This window comes from Trichosurus vulpecula, chromosome 4, assembly GCF_011100635.1.
Source record: "Trichosurus vulpecula isolate mTriVul1 chromosome 4, mTriVul1.pri, whole genome shotgun sequence".
Lineage (NCBI taxonomy): Eukaryota > Metazoa > Chordata > Mammalia > Diprotodontia > Phalangeridae > Trichosurus > Trichosurus vulpecula.
In genome coordinates, this window is record NC_050576.1 from 425,145,683 (window position 1) to 425,160,938 (window position 15,256).

The window sequence follows — 15,256 nt, forward strand, 5'->3', positions numbered from 1 at the left end:
CCCTGTATAAATTGAATAACTCCACCCAGGTAGCCTTGGAAGGATACATGGGAACAACCAGAAGGATATATGGCTGGTTCTAGGCCCATAGGAAGTGCTGATAAAGGCAGTAAACACTCAACCCAGAAGTAAGGGAAGGAGGAGGGGAGAGAACAATTAATTGTAATTTTGCCCTTTTCCAATCAACTGTCAATGACACTCATTGGAAGATGAGAGGGATAGTCATTGAATTATCAAGGAATATTGCTAAGCAAATTGTGGAATAATGCCTATAATGAAGTATAATTACAAGTACGAAGAATTTAAAGAAACAATGGAAGATTTGCATGAGCTGATACAGAGTAAAATGAAGAGCATGAAGAACAACATAGACAATAACTACAACAATGTAGTGAAAAGAACACCAAAAAGAAGCTGAACTCCAAGTAATCCTAATAATTATTTGGACCCAGAGAACAAATGAAACATGCTTCCCGACCCTAGATAGTTAGGCAGTGGACTCTAGGGGGCAGAATGTTGCACACATTGTTAGCGAAGTTACTGCGTAAGTTGTTTTTGGGTCATCATTTTTCTTTTCTACAAAGGAAGATCTGTGATTTCCTGAAAGGAAGCGGTATTCTGAAAAGACCGTGAGAGAAAAACAAGGCATCAATAAAACACTTTTATTTGCAATCTAACAAACTGACTTGACAGACTCTGTACTTAGGTAAGACAGGTTTGTTTGTCCTCAAAAACTATTTTATAATCAGGAACAACATTAGATGTCATATCAAAACAATTTTCTTTCCCTCCCTTTTTTTATATAAGCCAAGATTTTTATTTTTAAAAAACATGAGGGATAGTTTCAGTTCATCACATTTTTATGTGAAAAAGCCAAGAGTCTTGTTTTTAAATTCTTTGTGATTTGTGTCATTGAAACTTCCAGAATCAGGAAACTTGAAAATTTGACAGTTAAACACATTGGTTAATTCTTAACAAATAAAAATCTAACATTTTGACCAGTATTTGATGGGACTCCACTTTAAATGATCTCATTCACCATGGATAACCCACACAGATGAAAAAGTGGGTGGATTCTCTATGTGTATTTATGTGTCTTGGCGGAGTAGAGGGAGAGGATGGGGAAAGGGAAGTATACACCTGTGGTTTCATCAGTGTGAGGAACTCCCAATTTAGACCCCCTTACACCCTTTCCCCCCTTCCCCTTACTGATTCATATTGGCATCTTAGTCTTTGAAATCTACCTGGGACAATCAGAAGTTGAGTGACCTGGCCACAGTCACACACTGAGTATGACTCAAAGACAGGATATGAACCCAGGTGTTCCTGGTTCCTAGTCAAGCATACTATCCTATGTAATATCCTCCCTCCCCCATAAAAATTAGAAAAGACAAACCCAGCAAACTATCTAATACTTCCCATTTGCCTCTTATTACTGTCTGTAATTGCCACTGTTTTATTTGCAGAATGTCTCAGATACCTTCCTAGGAACTCCAGGCCTCCAAAAAACAGTCTGAGGAACAGCATCCTAGATCATCTTTAAGACTCCTTCCTACTCTAACAATCCAAGATTCTCTTTATATTCATTCCTACTATTAATTCAAATGAAGCCACATAAGCTAAAGTATTAGGCAAAAAGACTAGACTTAAATTGAGGTATGTCAGAGCAGTTCAATAAATGACTTTTTAGCCTTATTGAAATATACAAAGCAGGCAAAATGTGGTGCTCTAAACCCCAACTTCTCCTCCAGCTAGAATTCTTCCTTGCTAGAAACCCAGTACCCAGAGAGCATCACACTGGCAGCTCAGGGAGCTATGTTGTTAGGGAGACAACTGTGTCATCTAACCCACATTCCAGATTTTTCTCTCTTTCAACGTCTTACTAAAACTTATCTGACCTTCCTATTCCATCAGGAAGTTTTAGTTGGACAAATATAATCAGACCAGTAATTAATTTGTGCAATGGATACCAGTGAACTGTGTTACCTCTCCCAAGGTAGCCTTTTAACTGGAACTATCTTTTTTCTTACTAAATTAAAAAAAATTTTTTTTTGAGCTCTGAATTCTCTTCTTCCCTCCCACTTCTGCCCCATGCACTGAGAGGGCAAGCAATATGATATCAATTATACATGTAAAATCATGCAAAACATATGTTTCCAAATCTCACCTTGGACACCTACTACCTGTATGACCTCAAGCAAGTCGTCCAACCTCTAACTGGAACTATCTTGAGACATGATAAAAATTCATGGGAGCAACTGTGGTGAACGCTTTGGTCCCCACCCTGGCAAACCTATATGGGAGGTTATCCGTGGATATACATATGAGTTATCTGTGGGGTAGGTAGACCCAGATGAAATACTTTTTTCAGTTCCAAACTTTGATGGCATGTAGTCACCAATGAACAACAAAGCCATAGAAGCAGGCCGTGTATCACTCAGTCTACAGCCCAGTATTTATTTCCTTTGGGTTCAAAGAGTAGTTGCAGGGTGCTGATGTGCTGTCTGGTGAAGATGGGTACTGTTTAGGGGGCATATGGTATCTTACATTTTTCCAGAACTTTGTCTTTGCTGACCGTGAACCCTCTGTGGAGCCACCTCTCCATTGCAACACCCCATGTTTTTGCTTAAGGTATTTAATTGATTCTGGCATGTTTGTATAATCTAGGATTTTCTCCAGTTCAATGAGAATGACTTTCATTCCATCCTGGATGAGAGCATTGTAGACAGTGATCTGTTCTTCAGGCATGTTCTTTAAGAGACCATAATTTGAAGATTCTGAGACCAAAATGATTATCAGTCTTCTGCTTAGCTTAATATTTTCATCAATAACATTGGCCACAGCTGAAAATAATGGAAGAAGTTAAGTGGACATTTGGAATCCTTCAACTAAAACATATTGCCTGTTTTTTCTGGCCTCAATTCTACTGAGCCGATTGAAATGAAGATGAGAAGGAAGTCCAAGTGCTTGGCACTTAGAATTCATTTCTAATAAAGCATGAAATCCATCTCAGGGCTGAAAGAGATGTCGTAAGTCAGCTAGTCCAACCTGTACCTAAGTATGAATCCTGTCTAAAACATCTTTGTATCCAGTCTCTTCGTAAACACCTGCTGTGAAAAGAAATCCAAATAACTAACTGCAAGCAGATATTAGAAATTTTACTTTGAAAAGAAATTTTTCATCCTACTATCTCTACTTTCTTTTGCCTTATGGATCAAAAAACCCACTACATTGATTGACCTTTAATTCAACAAATATTTATTGAATGCCTACTCTTTGTGAGGCTCTGAGGACAGAGAGACAATTCAGAAGTCTTTACCTGAAGGACATTGTGAGGCAGGGGCAGGGATAGATACATATTTGAACATTTTTTAAAAAACAAAAGAAAATCTGCTCCCAACGTCTCTCAAGTCGGAAGCTTCTTGCTCTAAAATTACTCCTTACTGTGACACTAATAAAATGGGAAAGACAACATGGCAAATGCATGATGATTATGCAAGTTTGCTAATGAGGCAAGGAATAAACACTTGGTTTAATTTCTATCTCTTTGGGGGAAATGATTTCACAGTTTAAAGCACTTGAAGGGGTCTGTTGACCTTGACATCCACAATAAAGTTCTACAGTGTGAATGGGATACCGAGGAAAACCTAAACATATCTTAATACAAACCTGGAAGCGGCCCATACTCACAAATCAAAAATGAGTGAGAACATCTGTCACATCTGACTATGGAATAAAAAGTATTTTCAGTCATTTGAGTAGAATAGTCTCCTTGGGAAAGGGTGGGGTTAAGAGGAAAAAAAAAACTATAAGGAGATTAGAGGATGAGTCATACATGTTAATCTGTTTGCAACACTACTTCAAAACAGGAATCAGCTTTGAGTATCTAAACTGTAACCTGCACCCAGTCATAGGATTATAGACCAAGAGCTGGAAGGGACCTCAGAGGCCATCTTTTCTAATACCACCATTTTACAGATGAGGAAACTGAGACCCAGACTTGCCCAAGGCCACACAACGAGTAAACATCTGGGACAAGATTTCAACTCTGGACCTAAATGGCTCCAAAATCAGTTTACTTTCCACTATACCACACCAACTCTGAGATATGTAGCTAGACGTGCTGGTAAACAAAATAAGACAAATGGTCACCATTTTCTTTTCCATAACTTTTCCTGTAAGAGCTCTGTTATCTTCCAATCCTTAGTCCTAATGGTTAATCCAGTCCCCCCTTCCCAAACTAGATGCACATTATTTCCATAAGGGAGCCTTAAAACTGAAATAGCATGTTTTCAGAATGATCTTAACATGAGCTTGGAATCAAATCCAGCCTCTTTACATCAGCTAGATGCTGTGGTCTATGAGCTTTCTCAAGCTCCAAGGAGAATGGAAGCAGAGTCAATACATTTTGCGAAGGCAAGTGAGGGAAAATATTCTTTAGAAAAAATATGTGGGAGAGTTTCCTTGATTAATCCATTTCAGACATACCTTGTCCTGGTAAGTCATCCCTTCCAAATATAAACAATCTGTATCCACACTGTCTCTCCAAGACTTCAGGCAGGATCTTCAGTACCAAACTGTTCATGTCATGGCTCTGGCTTTCAGTTTTAGGTTTTGGATACAAAACATATGCATCATAGAGCTTGCCATCTAGAAACCAAATGGATACACTCATAGTATCTCTTCTTTTAGTAAAGGAGATAATGAAAATGTTTCATCATCATGATTTTTTAGTTTAATTTGTCAACTTCAAAGGGAAGTTGGAACAAGGGAAGAAAAAGAATGAATTATAAAACTTTAGAGTCAGGAGGGATTTCAGAGATTATTGAAGCCAATATGATTATTTTAAGGGCCAGAGAGGTGAAGCTTCTTGCCCAAGGTTGATCGATCAGTTGATGGAAGCCTTAGAATTTGGATTATAAATGTTTCCTCCTATACCAAAGATGAGATTCATCAGAAGAAAAATTTTCATTATCCTCTGTATGATACTCAATTGAAACGTACTAATAGAAAGAAAACAGACAGGAAATGCATTAACCTGTAGTCAAGATGGTACTCTTTTTATTGTCCATGCTATTTAACTCTCAGTGAGGTAACTCCTACCAATGCAGACCAGCACATGGCCTCTGATTTATTGTCTTAAATAGTTGCTGGTGGCACTGAGAGGTTGTGTCTATTCCAGGGTTATATAAACAGTAATTGTCAGGAGTGGACCTTGAATCCAGGTCTTCCTGATTGCCAAGTAGGCTCTCTTTCCACTACTCCATGTTGTCCTAGTCTAGATACATATATCAGATATCATATATCTCCCCATGTGATGGGGAGAGGGATTCAGAAAGAACAGCTCAGCCTGACAAGCCCTAAGTTCTCTGATCCATGCTCACCAAATCCTGGGATTGTAGAGTTGAAGAAGATCTCAACATCTATCTAATTCAATTTATACTTAACGAATCATCTCAGGATCAATCACCAAATCATCATGTAGCTTCTCCTTCAAGATCTCTTTTGAGAGAGAACCCTGAAGTATCCCATTTCGACTTAGTCATTTTTTTTTTCCAATTGTGTCTGACTCTCTGTGACCCCATTTGGGGTTTTCTTGGCAAAGATACTGGAGTAGGTTGTCATTTCCTTTTCCAGCTCATTTTAGAGATGAAAAACTGAAGCCAACAGGGTTAAATGACTTACCCAGGGTCACACAGCTAGTAAGCATCTGAGGCCAGATTTGAACTCAGGAAGAGGAATCTTCCTGATTCCAAGACCAGTGCTCCATCCGCTGTGCCACCTAGTTGTCCTAATTCCATGTTAAGGCAACTTTAATTGTTAGGGAGCTGAAATTTGCTTCTTCTATCCACTGCTTCTGGTTCTGTTTTCTAAAACCCAGCAGAGCAAGTCTAATCTTTCTTCTATGGGTCAACCCTTCAAATACTTGAAGATAATTAAGATGACCCCCATGCACAAGACCTGGGAGGAGATCTCATCCCACCTCCTCGTTTTAAATATGAGGAATCTTAGGTCCATAGTTTAAGTGACTTGCCCAAAGTCACACAGACAATAAGTGGCAGGGCTGAGATTTGAACTCAGCTTCTCTAAGTCTCAATCCAATCAATGCTTTTTACATGATACTAGATGTTTAAAATGTAGTGGAGGAAACTGGGCATAGACATAAAAACATAACTACATAAAGGGAGCATGTTGAATTGTCTATACTTGATGGCTCTACATCCTCAGTATATACTTCCTCCTCCAAACCTTGCATTCTGAATTTTGCTTGGACCCCTTACTGAAATCTCTCCAAAGATACTAGTGACTTCCTAATTGCCACATTCAATGGTCCTTCTGTCCTTGCCCTCCTTGACATCTCTAAATAATTTGACACTGTTGATGCTTCCCTTCTATCAAATACTGCCTCCTTTCTTGGATACAAAAACACTACTGTCTCCTTTAGCTGCTGCTCTATTTTTTCACAGTATTCCCGAGCCTTTAAAATAGGTTTTCTCTAAAGGTTTGTCCTTGGCTTTTTTATTTACTCTTTGATCCCTCCCACGGCTTCAATGGCCATCTTAATGCATGTGACTCAAACCTGCATCTCTAGCCCTGACCTCTCTTTTGATTTCTAGATCCTTCCATCCAACTGCTTGCAGGACATCGCCATCTGATTGTTCCACTGGAAGTCGAACCACACATTCAAAATGGAGCTCATTATATTTTCCCCCAACCCTATGTAATTCACCCAGTGAAAATAATAATAATGATGATAGTAAAGAAATAATATTTATATAGTATGTACTATGTGCCAGATACTTTGCTAAGTGTTTTACAAATATTGTCTTATATCAGGCCTGCACAACCTGCAGGATGCTTTCCTCTACATTTTTTGAGGGCTGAAGGTTGTGCAGGCCTGTCTTATTTGATCATCACAACAACCCTGGAAGATAGGTCCTCATCATCATTGTCTCCCATCATCTACTGCAATGTCCTCCTCAAAAGTCTTCACCCTATCCAACCATCTTCACATCACCAGCAGTCCAATCTTCCTTCTACACAGATCTGGTCATCCCCCTCCTTTGCTTTAGAATCTTCAGTGATATTTTATTTCCTACCAAATAACACTCAAAGTTGTTGGCCTGGCATTCAAAGCTTTCTGCAATATGGCCCCAAAGCCCTTTTCCAGCCTTATTTCCTATTACTCTAAACCAAAGGGCATTTGTGAACTTGGATGGAAAAAAATATGACTACTTTTTTTACTAACATCTGACATTTCTCATTTCTTTCAAATATTTAAAAACATTATTCTTAGAAGGGGTCCAGGGGCTTTGCTTGACTTGCTAAGGGGTCTGTGACACAAAAAGATTCAAGAAGCCCTTATTTACGTCATTTACTCTATGTTCCAGCCAAGCTAAACTCTTGTCTTCCCTCTCAAAAATATACAGTGTGCTCTCACGCCTCTGTACCTTTGGCCTTGCCATTCTTTGAAAGCCCAGAATGCCCTTATTACCAACTTTCCACTCATTTAATTCTTGCTCACACTTTAAATTCCAAATCAAATACCAAACCAGGAAATCTTTCCTGGTAGAAAACAGTGCCATGAGAATTGTACGGGAAAGGCCATTACTGACTCTATAATACACCTGTCATGTAATACTGTGCTATCTCGTTTCAGCGTTTTTAATTTGTAGCCCTACGCAAGGGTTACAAGGATCCTGACTTATTCAATTGCTTTTTCTTTCCTCCTGAGCTTAACAGAATTGTCTGCACACAGCAGGGAATGCTTCGTTGTCGTTGGTGAGTTGTTTTTCCGTTGTGTCCAGCTCTTTGTTACCCCATTTGGGATTTTCTTGGCAAAGATGTTGGAGTGATTCATCATTTCCTTCTCCAGCTCACTTTACAGATGAGGAACTGAGGCAGACAGGGTTAAGTAACTTGCCCAGGGTCACACGGCTAGTAAGCATCTTAGGCTGGATTTGAACTCAGGAAGATGAGTCTCCCTGACTCTGGGCCTGGTACTCTCTCCACTGAGCTACTTAGCTGCCTAATGTTTCTTACTTAGTTTCAGTTCAACAAGAAAGTACTATGTGTAAGGTACTGTGTTAAGGGACACAAAATTTTCATGAACTTCAACCTCAAATCTGTTAATCTACCGGCTAAAGTGACAGCAGCGATTCTCTTGCCAGGTCCCTACTTAAAGCCTTTCTAGTTGATAGAACCTGCTAGAACTTGTATAGCTAAGTGGTGCAGCGCAGAGAGCAAGAGACCTAGCGTCAGGAAGACTTAAGTTCAAGTACAACCTCAGACACTAACTGCATGACCTTGGACAAGTCACTTAACCTCAGTTTGCCTCAGTTTCCTCAACTGTAAAAAGGAGATAGTCATAGCACCTACTTCCCAGGGTTCCAGTGAGGATCAAATGAGATAATGTTTGTGAAGCACTTAGCACCGTGCCTGGTGCTACATAAATGCTAACTATTGTTATTATATTTTTCTGGTACAGCTTTGGAAACCCAGAGTCATTTGGAAGCCATGACCAAACACCTAACTGGGACTTTGGTGGAGGCCTAGGGATCTTAACTTCAACATATCTCCATGAAATGAATTACATATACCATATATGTATATAGGTACATATCCACATGTATGTATCTATCAAAAGAACTCAAAATATGTCTATGACTTAATAGAAAAAGAAGTCAGGGTCATGTTTTCCAACAGTCATGGCAATACTTACTCTTAATTAAACCAAGTTGCATAAATGCAAGTATTGTTAACATTACCAACTCTGACTTATCTGTACAACATAAATACTTCAAAAGTAGAGCACTGCTTCCTGTTATTACTCATCTGCCTTCAGAAGTTCCTGTTTATTGCTAAACACAGGAAATAAATTTTAAAGGGGCTACTTTATATGTCACCTGGAGTATTAATTGTAGCATATTATTACTGTGATTATCATGACCTTCTCTGCCCCTTTCATCTCACTTCTATATGTTGTCTTCTCCCATTAGAATGTAAGCACCTTGAGGGCAGGGACTGTCTTCTTCCTCGTATTAGTATGGCCAGTATTTAGCATGGTATTGACACACAGTTGTGTGTGTGTGTGTGTGTGTGTGTGTGTGTGTGTGTGTGTCCATGTATGTGTGTTGTCACTTTTCAGCCGTATCCAACTCTTTGTGACCCTCTTTGGGGTTTTCTTGGTAGAGATACTGAAATGGTTTTACCAGCTCATTTAACAGATGAGGACCTGACGTCGACAGGGTTGAGTGATTGGCCCAGGATCACACAGCCAGCGAATCTCTGAAGCCAGATTTGAACTCAGAAAATGAGTCTTTCTGACTCCAGACCTGGTGTTCTATCCACTGTGCCATCTAGCTGCCCCAGCACACAGTTAGGACTTAATTAATGCTTATTGACTTGACTATATCCTTGGGCTCAAAAGAATTGTTCCCTGCAAAAATCAAACTCTAGATACCTCCAGAAAAGTTCTACTATGGAAGGGGTTCTTAATTTTTTGTGTCATGGACATCTTTGGCAGTCTGGTGAAGTCTACAGACTCCTTTTTTGAATAATGGTTTTTTAAAATTCACAGTTGAAGGAAAGGTCAAATTTCATTTAGAGGTTATTGAAAATAAAGATGCATTTTTTTCTGTCTGAGGTTATGAGCCCCAGAAATCTAGCCACAGACATTTTAGGTGGTCCATGTACCCCAGGTTAAGAACTCCTGTACTATATTATGCTGGTCCTTGAATTATTGAAGCAACTTTCCTAATCATGGTATTAGGAAATCATCTCAAAACCCAGCTCCCATTGCCTTTTGGACACAGCCCAATCTGAGCATAGAGTAGAATTGTGTACAAGTGTGTCTGTGTATAAGTGTGTGGTGGGAGGAAGTGGGGGAGAGAGGAGTGTGCTTGAATGACACTCTAAACCAGGTTCCCCACCCCTGCTCTAAACTATTAGAAACATACTGGCTTGAAGGAGGTGCCACCTCCACATCTTCTTTGTCCCATTTGCAAAACCTGACTTTCATCACCAAGTTTCTGACATACGCTCCTTTGCAAAACACAAATGAGTCACCTTTGAATTCACTATTTTTAAGTCCAGTGGAGTGGGAGGAAGTGATTAGGTTCCACTGAACAAAGTTCACTGAATCACCACATGCGCTGTTGGAACAAAACAACTGATAAGCTTAGCTTTTAAAAGTAGGCATGCCAACTAATGGATTGAATTTTTCCCTTCTTAAACAACTGATGTTGAGTAGACCTAATCATAGAACCTGTGTGTAGGAAGATGAAATGAGCTCAGAACCTGAGCTGGGCACTAACCAGGAAGTGGTCTCTGCCATTGTCATTACCACGAACAGCAACAACATCTAGCATTTATATAGTGCTTTAAGGTTTGCAAAGTGCTTTTCAAAGATCCACAAACCTCCATGTAATCTCTCATATTTCAATACTGTCTAGAACATAGTAGGCTCCATAAATGCCTCAGCATATGGCAACTTTCTGCCCAAATAATCAACCTCATTAAATCACTAATTTTGAATTGCAGTAATTCAGACACACTAAGCTAATGTTTCCCTCATGGTGCAATGGAAAAAGTGTTGAAATCAGAAGCCCGGGGTTCAAATCCTGGCTCTGCCTATGAGACCTGGGAGAACATGAGCAAAAGAAACTTAAGGTCTCTGGGCTTTACTTTTCCTCCTGTCTAAAATGAGAAGGTTAGAGGGAAAGATTTCTAAGGTCTCTTCTAGTTTGAAGTCTATGATTATGTGATTCCACAGCTTCCATTAAAACAGAGTCCTACTCAAATTAGTAGGATTAGATAAATTCCTTTTCCACCCCTCTTTCATTTAATCCCCCAGACTAGAGTTTCCTAATGCAAATTTGCTGCAGACAGCCCCCATAGGTGCTTCACAAGTGACTCTCCAAGGCTCAGGGAGAAGGAACTAAGAGCTAAAGGTGGGAGAAGCAAGAGCTTGGTGAGGCAGGGATGGGGGGATGGGGAGGGTGGTTATTCCATTTAAGGTGACAGTCAATCAAAGAATAAACATGCATTTATTAAGATTGCATGGTCTAATGGATAAAGAGCCAGCCTACAAACCACGAAGGCCTGGGTTCAAGTAGTGACTATCACCCTGAGCAGGTCAGTTAGTCACTCCTTGTTCTTTAGGCAAGTAAGACACTAAATTGAAGAGAAAGTCCTGACCTACCTAGAGGCAATTTCCTCACTTGGCAGTTCCCCATGCCAATGACATTATCGGTTCAGTCTCTATCCCTCTTGTATTAAGTGTCAGATAAAATGTGTAGAGCTCGGGATACAAAGAATGCAAAAACAGCCTCTGCCCATAAGGAGCTTACATACTGATGGGCAAGACAAATAAATTAAATCAGCAGAGCAGAAAGAAGGTAATCTAAAGGGAAAAGCAAAGAAGCTGTTTTCAGGCACTTGAAGGATCATTACAACAACAGAGTCTACAAATAAATGATGAATGTGCCCATTATAAATTATTCTTTTCTATTTCTTAAGCATGTTACAAAATTTTCTAGGTATCTAGCTCCTTTCCCTCTTCTTCATATTAAAAAAGTACAGCTCTAAGTACTTAAAAGTATTGAATTTTAATTTGTGTTCTATAAGTCATTAAATTTTTTTTTAAATTAAATCTGACCTCTCAGCTGAATTATGGCAAATCATTGAGGTTTTACTGAAACTTCCACAGGACTTTCTGATCTATTCTTTGGCACTGACAAGTTAAATTTTTAGTTTTACAATAAAATAAGAAAAAGGTGAGAGATGCTTAGAATGAAAGAAAACATGAAGATAAATTCTAGCTATAACTACTAGCTAAGCAGCATCTGTAGTTATGAGGCCCAGAAATTATATGAGAGGATGGAGGCAGTATCTCTGGGTTCTTATTTACTCCAAGGTCTGTTAACTTAATCACAGATATTTGCAGAAATTTCCCAGTGACCTCTAAAGTTTCATATAATACAACATTTAAATATAAAACCCAGCAAGAATGAGGACAAGAGGGGCCATTGCTAACTGCTTCTTTTTATCTTTCCATATATACATATAAATAAAGTGGATTAAGTATTCCCTTCACCACAGATAGTTCCTCAAAAGGAAAGCACTGAAAATCAGCTTATTTGACAAACACAAAAGGATAAGGTTGTTCTAAGACCATAGGTTTGGAGCTGGCAGGAACTTTATAGGTCATTAAGTCCCACCCCCTCATTTTATAGGTGAGGAAACTGAAGCCTAGAGCAGGTAGCGGGTGCAGTGGATAGAGTGCAGGGCCTGAAGTCAGGAAGACTCCTCTTCCTAAGTTCAAATCTGGCCTCAGACACTTCCTAGCTATGTGACCCTGGGCAAGTTGCTTAACTCTGTTTGCCTCAGTTTCCTCAACTGTAAAATGAGCTGGAGAAGGAAATGGCAAACTGCTCCAGTATCTTTGCCAAGAAAATCCCAAATGGAGTCACAAAGAGTCAGACATGACTGAACAATAACAAAGCTGAAGCCTAGAGAGATTAAATGATTTACTATAGAAAAGCCTTTAGTAAGAGCTGGGCTCTTTCTAGGACCCAATTATATAATTTTTGCTTCTGGGCTTACTAAAAATAAACTGAGTCTTTAGTGCCCCATAGGCAGAAGCGTGCTAGTAAATATTTAAAAACTAGCTCTTCAGGAAAAAAGTACAGATAACCAAGTTTTATGTGCCTTAAATTAACATTTTCTCCATAGTTTTCTTAAGTCTAGAAATCAACAAAATAGATCAAGCCTTGATTTGTAATTTGCTGATTTCCAAGATGTAAATGATCACACTTAAAATTTAACAATCAGCTCTAACAAGAGCCCAGTCTGAGCTGATTCTAGCACACCCTTGAAATAGGCTAATATTGATCATGAAGAAGCTGCTTATTGCTTCTCTGAAATATAACTAAGAAACCAGGAGATTTGTCCTCCATTCCCCTTCAACATAAGCCTCTGGACCAGAGGAATCAAAATGGTGGTCTGTACTACAGAGAGAAGAAGGAACCAGATTATGTAATTGGGGAAATAGTTAACAAAATAAATGAAAATACAATATATGTTAATGTGTGATTTTTTTCAGTCAATATGAGACCTTCAGGGATCCTTATGTAGGGTTTACTGTTCTTCAGTCATTTTCAGTGTCTGACTCTTTGTGATGCCCTTTTTGGGTTTTCTTGGCAAAGATATTGGAGTGGTTTTCCATTTCCTTCTCTAGCTCATTTTACAGATGAGGAAACTGAGGCAAACAGGGTAAAGTGACTTGCCCAGGATCACACAGCTAGTAAATATCAGAGGCCAGATTTGAATTTAGGAAGTCTTCCTGATTCCAGGCCCAGCACTCTATCCGTTGGGTGTCTACCTGCCTCATGTAGGGTGTTATCGGCCTTCGTTTCTATTTCAGTTTGTCACTAGTGCTCTAGAACAACATTTCCCAACCCAAACTATACTGAAGATAGCTAAAGTAATTCCTTTTGTCATATAGCACCCTCTATTATCTCCACAGCTCAAAAGGCTCGAAGACCCTGAGGAAGAAAGAGGAGAAAGGCCAGCAGGAGAAAAGGAAGAGGTGAAAGAGTAATGAGATTGAAGGTTTAAAGAAATAAAGGCCTTTGGTAGGGTCACATTGTTCTGAGTCTTGCTAGCAAAACAGTTGAGTCAAGTATGTCATTTAGTCAAGGGAAAAGGCTTATCCAAATGTATCTAGTTAGGGGGAAGGGAAATTAAGGGAATAAGCATTTGCATAACACCTACTTTGTGCCAGGAACTGTGCTAAATACAACTGTGTGGGGTAGGTGCTGTTATCTTGGTTTTACAGTTGAGGAAATTGAGGAAAATAAAGGTTGAATAACTTGCCTACAATTACAGTATGAGCTAGTGTTTGAGTTCACATTTGAACTCAAGTCTTCGTCTGTGAGAGTTGGACTATAAGGAAAGCTGAGCAACATAGAATCGATGCTTTCAAAATATGGTGCTGGGGGAAACTTTTGAGAGTCCCTTGGATAGCAAGGAGATCAAACCAGTCAACACTAAAAGAAATTAATTCAGACTTCTCATTGGAAGGACCAGTGCTGAAGCTTAAATACTTTGGTTAAATGATGAGAAGACAAGACTCACTGGAAGAGACTCTTGATGCTGGGAAAGACTGAAGGTAAGAGGAGGATGAGATGGATAGATAGCATCATGGATAGTGTCAACATGACCTGGGATAGACTTTGGGAGGTAGTAGAGGATAAAAGGACCTGGTGTGCTATGGTCCATAGGGTCACCAAGAATTGCACATGACTAAACAAATAAGCAACAACTTCCTGACTCCAAGACCAGAACCCTATCCACTGCAATACCTAATTACTTGCCTTTGCCTTCCACTAAGATGGAGAATGGTTAAATGGATATATTGATGGATGGTCCAATTACTGATTCTTGCCATATTTGGTGGAGTTGTCTCAGAACCCAGATGACCTGGGTTCCAGGCCTGCGTCTGACACAGGTTGGCTGTGTAACAGAATAAGTCACTTAAGTTCTCTTAAGACAACTCTTTAGTTGTTCTCTTTAGACAACTCTTCAGATTATAAGTTGCAGAAGTTCTCAATCTGAAGGGAATTTCCATAGTGGTAGCTCCCTACACCAATGAAATCACAGGTCCAGATTGAAAAAAAAGACACTTGATGACAAGATCATTTTTCTTTAATCACCCAAACTCACCTTCTTTACTCACAGTAGAATGAAAGGTACTCCGATACCAAAGCACAATGTCAACCTTGACAATACGGTAGGTGCACATAACAAGCATAATCACACATAATGCAACAACGGACACTCCTATCAGGTATCTTTGAATATCTGGAGCTAGACAACAAAAGACAAAAATGCAAAAATAACTGTAGAATTCATTTAAAATGGATCACTGACAAATACCAAATTATAACTCCTTAAAGTCTGTTGGATGATGAGTATGATGTTCCAAGTACTTTTAAAATATGAAACCAAGAATTGGTGTCAGGTTCTTAGAAAACACTTTGGAAAACTGTTCCCTACCCTTGAAAGAGGCATCTTGAAGGCACTGGAGACAGAAGAGAAAAGTTGGTCATGGTCAGCCTTTACTACAGTGGCTTTAATTTCTTCCCCAATAGTCAGAACCAAGTACCAATAATGGAAATATTTCCCAGAGGGTTAGTCAAGGAATTCAAAAGAAAGAGCTAATATTATATATGAAATGATTCTTTATTACCTA

At 39.2% G+C, this 15,256-nt stretch overlaps 1 protein-coding gene across 1 annotated transcript in view; it reads right to left on the reverse strand.

The window, feature by feature from the left end:
* Positions 1-2,442: 2,442 nt before the first annotated feature.
* Positions 2,443-15,256, reverse strand: part of IL1RL2 (interleukin 1 receptor like 2) — a 33,363-nt gene continuing 20,549 nt past the window's right edge. Inside the window, 3 exon segments of the mRNA XM_036755821.1 lie at positions 2,443-2,843; positions 4,489-4,650; positions 14,728-14,871. Of these exon segments, the coding sequence (XP_036611716.1) occupies positions 2,443-2,843; positions 4,489-4,650; positions 14,728-14,871 (707 nt within the window).